The sequence below is a fragment of the Sinocyclocheilus rhinocerous genome, unplaced genomic scaffold, assembly GCF_001515625.1.
Source record: "Sinocyclocheilus rhinocerous isolate Xijiao unplaced genomic scaffold, SAMN03320098_v1.1 scaffold4081, whole genome shotgun sequence".
Classification (NCBI taxonomy): domain Eukaryota; kingdom Metazoa; phylum Chordata; class Actinopteri; order Cypriniformes; family Cyprinidae; genus Sinocyclocheilus; species Sinocyclocheilus rhinocerous.
In genome coordinates, this window is record NW_015662164.1 from 2,644 (window position 1) to 11,145 (window position 8,502).

The window sequence follows — 8,502 nt, forward strand, 5'->3', positions numbered from 1 at the left end:
AGTGGCTAAATAAGTAATTATATTTAAGAAACGACCATGGTCATAAAAATATGATATTATAATGTGCTGTTTCAGCAGATGAACGTGTAGTTGCCTATGCAAAATATTTACTATGCCAATATGAAATTATAATGTGAATATTAATCACCCTTTGTATTCTATTGTTGTATTTAAAATAAAGTGGTACTTGGTGACATCAAGTGGCTAAATAAGTAATTATATTTAAGAAACAGAGACAGTTCCCATACTAGACCATGTCAAATAGCTATTTGGAGAGAATGCTATGGAGATTAATTTATCATTTAAAATCTAATATGTAAATGGGAATAATTTCCTATATGAAGGGGATAAGATACAGATTACAAAATGAGACATACCATTTTCAAGCTACAAAAAGCTTTCAAGAAAAGGATAAGCCTTTAACGAGTCTATAGGAAAAATTACTTAATTTGAACTTTTTCTGTCATGTGAAAAAAAAAAAACACTACTAATTTGATTAATATTTCACTAATACTAGTCCTAATATGTACAGAAACAACATGGGAGACGGGAAACTTGTTTATTCCTCTTAGAAGAGATCAGGGGCCCGTTCTTCGTACGTGGCTATCTCAGTTAGCTGGATTTGATTGTTGATGATTCGGCATGATCTTGGATTGGTTGGTTCCTTCATAGCTCATCCTGGACTTGCTGTCATAGCAACAGGTCCGTAAGATTAAACCTGCTCGGGAGCAGCTTATTTCATGTAAACAGGATTAGATTGCATCTTTTTAAGCAGAATTGATACTTAAAATCTGTCCTCTACCACTGCTACTTTATTACAAAAGTACCCTACTGATCCAGGGACAATCATTTAAAATAATAATCATTTAAAAATAATATAATAATGTTGTGTAGTCTTTAATACTATAAACACAGCCATTTTTACTCACTGAAAGATTTATTCGTCATAAAATTATTGCTTCATAATTGTATTTGAGTCTTACACATGCTATACAGATAATGTAGTCGTGCATTAATTTGAGTGAATACAGCTGAGTGGCTTGATGGAGTGCAGGAGATGCAGATAACATGATCTTGACCGGAGTGGCTTGATGGAGCGCAGGAGATACACAGATAACTTGATCTTGACCCTTAAGAAACTTTAATTAATGCTGTCACGTAACAAATCTGTTTCAAATATAAAGCTAAATGAATTGCTAATTACTACATTGAAATAAAAATGTAAAGCCTGTACAAAGAATAGAAATCGTGAATATAAACAATTGGGAGTCATGTTAAAATATTAAAGTAAAATAAAAACGGTGCACATTTCAGTTATCTATTATAACATTTATGTAGTTTTGTTCGCTTGGCTGTTTCCTTATAAAAGTCCAGAAATTTGTCAAGTTTTTCGTCAGGTGTCTTTTTTAGTTATATGATGTCATTACGTTGCTGTCTTGCCGCCAGCCAATCGCTGCATTGCTGATCGTGGTTTCAAGTATCGGTACATAGCCCCTTTTAAACCAACCCATGAACGCGCAATTATCTCAGATAACTCAATCCAGCCATACTAATCATCAACAACAGATGCGTTCGAAGAACCGAATTAGCCAGATCCTGATTAGCGCGATGATATCTTGTGTCATTTGATCTTGGATATAATAAGCGACGTACGAAGAACGGGCCCAAGGTTTTTTTTTTTTTTTAGATTGAGTGGTAGGTTATTTAAATTTATCTAGGCCTACATAATGACATGTTTATCACAGATTTTTTGAAACCTATTTATAGAGAGATAAAGCAGGGTGTGTAAAGTACAACCTTCAAGAGATATTTTTTATCACACCTGGCCATGCAAATGCATCAAGTCACAAAAGTACCAAAATTACTTTTATTTTTCTGTGCATGCATTTCTTAAAACACCTTTTGTTCTTCTGACAAGTGAATATCAGACACCTTTTTCTTCCCTACAATCCAACATTGAAAATACAATAGCAATGATACAAAGAATATTTAATGAACATACAGTACTACAATAAAGACAAAAATATTGTGTTCAGCATAACCACTGGCTGCACAAACCTAAATAAAAAGCCAATTATAAAGTGCATCTGAAGTTCTCCACAGGCCTGGACATCAAGATCCACCATTAATTAGCTCTGAAAACAGTGATTCAATTCATTTCACACATACACACACACACACTGGACAGGTGCAAGCAGCAGCATTCTCTTCCTGTTTCTGTGGTCCAGAACGGTCTTAGTCCATGCAACAAAAAAATAGTCATCAGTTACGAATCCTACACAAAACAACACTAAAGAGGATTCTCACTTAGGACACAATGAGCAAGTTTTCAATTTCCTAAAGCAATGTCAATATCCCTATAGTCTTAAAGATCAGATTTGGCAACTCGACAAACCGAAAAAAAAAAAAAAAAAAGTAATTTGGTTTGTGAAAATGTTCTTCCCAGATGCTTTGCTCCTACAAAGCATCAGAAGTGGTTCTGTCCAACAGTGAGGTGTACTGTATTGCACATCTCGATTGTCTTGACCTTAAATTGCAATGTGTTGGTGTTACATGTCCAGACGAATGTGCAGGACACTGAAAGTAAGTGACCTCATCAGAATGTGGCGCAAACTGGTGTTTTATCCATTGATGGAGTTGTAGGACACTTGAGAGCTGGGATCCAGAGGCTTAATTGAGACCTTCTCTGCCTCGGCCGATTCACCATCAGGCTCTCGCTCTATTATTGGCTCTTTATCCTCATCTTCCTCCTCGCAGCTCGGCAGCTGGAAGAAAGCAGTCCAGCCGTGCACATCTGCAAGCTTGTGGAAAGTACGAAGGACCAGGAACATGACCATCAAACCCACAAACAGGTAGACTGTAAGAGAAAAGAATGAGAACTCATGTAACCAAACAATTCAGGTACAATTTCAAGTGGAAGTAATTCAGAGCTGTGAGGAACAGAAAATAAACAACTACATTTATAATACAATATATACATAAGAGTTGTCCCACTGGCATAATATTTTTTTTGGGGGAAAAAAAAAACTATATATATATATATATAAAAATACGCACACACACACACACACACATATATATATGTGACCCTGGAGCACAAAAGCAGTCTTAAGTCGCTGGGGTATATTTGTAGCAATAGCCAAAAATACATTGTATGGGTCAAAATTATTGATTTTTCTTTTATGCCAAAAATCATTAGGACATTAAGTAAAGATCATGTTCCATGAAAATATTTTGTAAATTTCCTACTGAAATTATATCAAAACTTAATTTTTGATTAGTAATATGCATTGCTAAGAACTTCATTTGGACAACTTTAAAGGAGATTTTCTCAATATTTAGATTTTTTTGCACCCTCAGATTCCAGATTTTCAAATAGTTGTATCTCAGCCAAATATTGTGCTATCCTAACAAACCATACATCAATGGAAAGCTTATTTATTCAGCTTTCAGGTGATTTGTAAATCTCAATTTCGAAAAATTGACCCTTATCACTGGTTTTGTGGTCCACGGTCACACACATATATATTTTTTTCTTTTCTTTTTTTTATTATTTATATCCATTTTTATTTGGATTTTACCACCTAAAACAGTATTATCTTGAGACACATTATTGCTGCATGGGATTCTGAAATTAACACCTAAAACTATATTTATTATTATTTTATTTTTTTGCTGCTTCTGTTTTGTAGACATTTCATGTTTTCATACAACAGAACAAGACTTCATAAAACTATGAATTACATAACAGTAAAAAGTGGGCACTGCATGACTATTTAGGTCATAAAAGACCGTCATAATTTCAGCTCTAATCCTCTTAAAAGATGAAAATTACTGTTCAGGTCATGCTGACACCAAAAGCTGATAAAAGTAAAAATATTTTATTATATACACTTTAAAAAAAATCATAAATATTAAATAAAAGTTAATTTTATTTAGTTTTTATATTTTAGAGTTTATATTTTTGTTTTGTTTAATAAAGGAACAATTACATAAAATTTAGGTCATACTCTAGGAGCTAATAAAATTGTGCGTATATACATACAATTTTCTTTTTTGTTGGAGAAAATTTTAAAAGGCCTTTCTTGGTTAAACCCTTCACACCCTGATCCTTCTTTTAGCACAAGCAAATAGTCTCTCTAAAAGAAACCAGCATTACTGAAATTGGAAAGTGGCTTCTCTTACCCATGACTGATATCTTGTACAAAGCTCCGAGCCTCTGTCCTGGCTTTTCTGCCGGCACAAAGTCTCCCAGTCCTATAGTGCAGAGTGAGATGAAACAAAAGTAGAAGGAGTCTAAGAAAGACCAGGTTTCTTCTATGGCGCTGAACACCAGTGCAGGCAACACAAAGAAGCCGAGCACCACCAGAAACAGCAGTACGATGAAGTGCACCACACTGGCGGCGCGTGGCTGCAGGCCTGCCCTCCGCTGGCACATGGAGATCGGCCCGTAGGTCAGAGGGTGCATGAGGCGCTGGACACAGGCTGTGAGCACTAGCATGGTGAAGGGCACTCCGATCAGAGCATACACGATGGAGAAAGCTTTACCCGCATCAGAGAGCGGCGTAGTGTGGCCGTATCCTGGAAGAGAAGGAAAGAAAAATAAAGTATTTCCAACAGAAAAACAATGCAAGTAAAGTCGCTTTATGTATTCCCCAATTGCAAGTCGCTTTGTAGATTGTACAGATTTGGAACCACATGAGGGTGAGTAAATGATGACAGAATCTTTATTTTTGGCTGAAATATCCCTTCATCTGGCCAATTATACAATGCACATGATTTCCTGACAGCATAAAGCTTTTAGTGTAATCTAATACAGAGCAGGGGTCAGCTAAACAGGTTAACATGCTCAATGAAAGGAAAGCTTTATACAGACACACAGGTCAAAGGATTGATTTCCCATGATACTGTTTGCAGGACCTAAACTGAGAAGTCCAGTTAAAGCAAACAAAGCTTGCACTATGCCTAAACATAGAAGACTGCAAGAGAGTCATATGTGGGTTTGCCAAAAACAAATTTCATCAAATAACCTTAACATCACTTTTAAAGGCAGGGTATGTGATTTTTCAAAAACACTTTAGAAAACTGATTCGGGCCGAATAGCAAAACAAACTTGTAGCCAATCAGCAATAAGGGGCGTGTCTACTCGTGATGTGGAGGAGAGAGCTTTCAGTGGATAATGTTCGTACACTAAACACGGAACTGCGGTTTGACAGAGCTGTAATGCATAACTCATGCACAATACAATTTGAATGTTACCACACACATTTGTGTTGCATGCAAATTTTCTTCTTTTTCCATGTATGACAAGGACAAACTCATTACTCAAGAAGAAACAGTTATTTACAACCTTACAATATAATTAAGAGGTCTTTGCTCGGTGCAGATGACAGCTACAATTAAAACGGATGTAAAAAATATGGTAGCTATTCTAATTAAATGCCTCACAAGTACACGAGAAGTATTTAAGATATACACACCGCACTCGAAATACTACACAACACTAGGCTTAAACGTTAGCTCCAATGTTCTTTTGTTATACTGAATTACTTCTCATTTGAAACCATACTCCATCTACTTGCTATCCTTTACAGGCGACTTCTGTTATCCTGCACATTCTTAATTATAATTAAAAGAACAAAGGGGTGAATTTGATATTTTCAATACCAACATGAGTCGAGAAGATTAAATATTTTATTTATCTGCATGTCATGAAACAACTGACATAAGAGAGCCTAGAACAATTAATTCAATCAATTGAAATACTAACTTAAAATATTAACTTTTAAGTAAAAATTTTAGGTCAAAGGAGTTCAGCTGACAAATCACTTTGAGAATCCATAAACTAAGTTCATGGTTCAAACATTTGTCAGAAATCATGTTATTAATCAATTTTGGTTTAATGAAAGGTCTAGTTTTTAGTATAGTCTTTTTAGATGAAAATATGTATCTGCCTTCACATTTTAGTTAGACGTCCAACACAAAGGGGAATCAAAACGTTAGAAAAAAACCTGGTTGCCAGCTACATTTCCATCCTGTTGAACATCCTGTTGATCTTGTCATTGTGCAAATAAAGTAAAGTGAAGTGAAATAAAGTGATAAAGTGCCTAGGCGAAGACTGCTACATCAATTTATATATATATAAAAAAAAGCATTTATTTAATGAAGTAACAAAAATCAAAAGCACTGTACCAGAAATAAACGCTACTCCACTACGCTACTTTACTGTTACATTAGCTACTAGTTTGTTCAGTTCTGGCGAACTTTGGTACTTTGTTTTGCAGCACTTGTCATGTTTGTGATGTTCGCTGAGATGAACTAACTGTAGTATTCTACACTCGCTTCAGATAAAACTGACTACTAAACGTAGGCTATAAACGTCCGACTTGAGAGCAGCATCAAACAAACATCGCGCAACATCCGTTAAACTTCGTTCCTGTGAAACTCACCCACTGTCGTGACCATCGTGTTTGCAAAGAACAGCGAAGACGCCAAATCCCAGTTTGTACGGAGTGTGGCATTTTCAAGGACCGACACGCCGTATTTATTCGCCCTTAAAACTTCTTCCAAGAAAACTTCAAGAGCCGTGGCGTTGATGCAGCTCAGGTTGAGGAACTCAGCTTTCAGGGAGCTCAGGTCTGACTTCAGTGTTTCTTCGACGGGCCGCTCGATGGCAGAGAAAACCAGCGCTCCCAACAGCAAATAAGTGATGTACGCCAGTATGAAGCCGCTGAGCACAAAACAGGACCTGAACGCCGTGGACATGATGGGATTTGTGAGTAACAAGATAACAGCGATTCTTAATTCGCTTCACTGATGTGTGTTGGACTGATTGAACTCCACCCTTTCACAATCCTCCACCCTCTGACAAAAGTTGGCCAGGAAATAACCCCTGTACTCAGTCACATGGGTGATACTTTGGGTTGTGTGGGGTTGTATGGTGCAGAACAACCTTTTCGTTCCTCATACGAGCGCTTTCATTTACACTCAACTGAGAAATGCATTATATGCTATCAGGAGCTCTCATCGCAGTGCCAGGAGTCTTAAAGGTGTACTCTGTCCTTAAAAAGCTTTACCTCTACAGAAAAGAATAGTTTTGGGATATATCATTAAATGATGTACGCTCACATGAGATGAAGACTCACTTCAGTTTTCTAGATAATGCTCTTTTGTTTACACAGAGTGGGTCGCCCCATTCGAGGGCTCCTCCATGGTGTAAAATCACCACCATCATCATCATCATCATAAAAGGTAATTGTGACTTGCAGCACTTACAGTGAGTTCACTGTGTAAACTGTTTTGTTTACACAGAGTGGGTTGCCCTTGTGAGGGCTCCTCCATGTTGTATGGAGGCCCATTTCTGTGACGGAATAAAATCACCATCATCATCATCATCAAAATAAAAGGTAATTGTGACTTTGTTTTTCGCAATTCAAAGAACAAAGTCATAATTGCCAGATATTAACAGAATTGCAAGATATAAATTCGCAATTCTGAGAAAAAAGTCAGTCTCAGAATTCAAACTCAAAGTTCTGACTTTTGCACTACAGAACAGAAATTAAAAGGTAGCTAATTGTGACTTTTTGGCCCGGTTTCACAGACAGGGCTTAGACTAAACCAGGATTAGGCCATAGTTCAATTAGGACATTTAAGTAATTTTTATTAACATACCTTAGAATAAAACATTATTGGTGTGCATCTTGAGACAAAACAAAGGCACTGATATGTTTTAAGATCAATCAGTGCAAGTTTCTTTCAGTTGAAACAGCTCAGATTTACATTTAATCTGGGACTAGGTTTAAGCCTTGTCTATGAAACCGGGGGTTAATCTCACAATTTTTTCAATTTTACAATTTATATCTCACAATTCAGACTTTTTTTTCTCAGAATTGCGAGTTTATATCACACAATTATGAGTTTACATATCACAGTCCAGAGGCCTGTTTCATAAAACAAGTTTACCAAATAAGCCAGGTTTATTTCAGTTAGTCTGACTTATTGTCAGTTGATTTGGTTCAAAATAAGTCAGACTAACTGAAATAAGCCTGGCTTATTTGGTAAACTTGTTTTATGGAATAGGCCCCAGAACTTGTGAGGAAAAAAAGAGTCTGAATTGTGAGATATAAATTAAGATTTGTGAGTGGAATATGACACAATTACTTTTTTTATTCTGTGGCATAAGCTTCTATAATGTTGTTAACTGAACATAAACAAAAACCTTTATACGTGTGCTTGCTTATGAAGCTACTAGTATTGTGTTATTTTACTCAAAAATATGATTTATGCTTATAAAAGTAATCAATAGACTGATCAATAGGTTGATATTTCCAATACTGGATGTCTTATACAGACTGAGTCTTAGGTGTCCTCCATTGGCAAGTACCGCTGCTTTCCATTGGATTGTACCAGTGAACTTACTGTTAAGTGAACCAATGAACTTTGGGTGATTTCCACCATACGGCAGGTACAACTCAAATAAGTTTGATGTATGTCCCATGTGAA

The 8,502-nt window shown here is 36.2% G+C and overlaps 1 protein-coding gene across 1 annotated transcript; it reads right to left on the reverse strand.

Annotated features, from left to right (window-relative positions):
* Window positions 1–2,187: 2,187 nt before the first annotated feature.
* LOC107727690 (potassium channel subfamily K member 6-like) lies at window positions 2,188–6,840 on the reverse strand. The gene is made up of 3 exons (XM_016537640.1): window positions 6,450–6,840; window positions 4,186–4,581; window positions 2,188–2,857 (listed from the first exon to the last, which is right to left on the reverse strand). The coding sequence occupies exons 1-3, from the start codon at window positions 6,763–6,765 to the stop codon at window positions 2,622–2,624; spliced, it is 948 nt and encodes a 315-aa protein (XP_016393126.1). The 5' UTR covers window positions 6,766–6,840; the 3' UTR covers window positions 2,188–2,621.
* Between the last annotated feature and the right edge of the window lie 1,662 nt (window positions 6,841–8,502).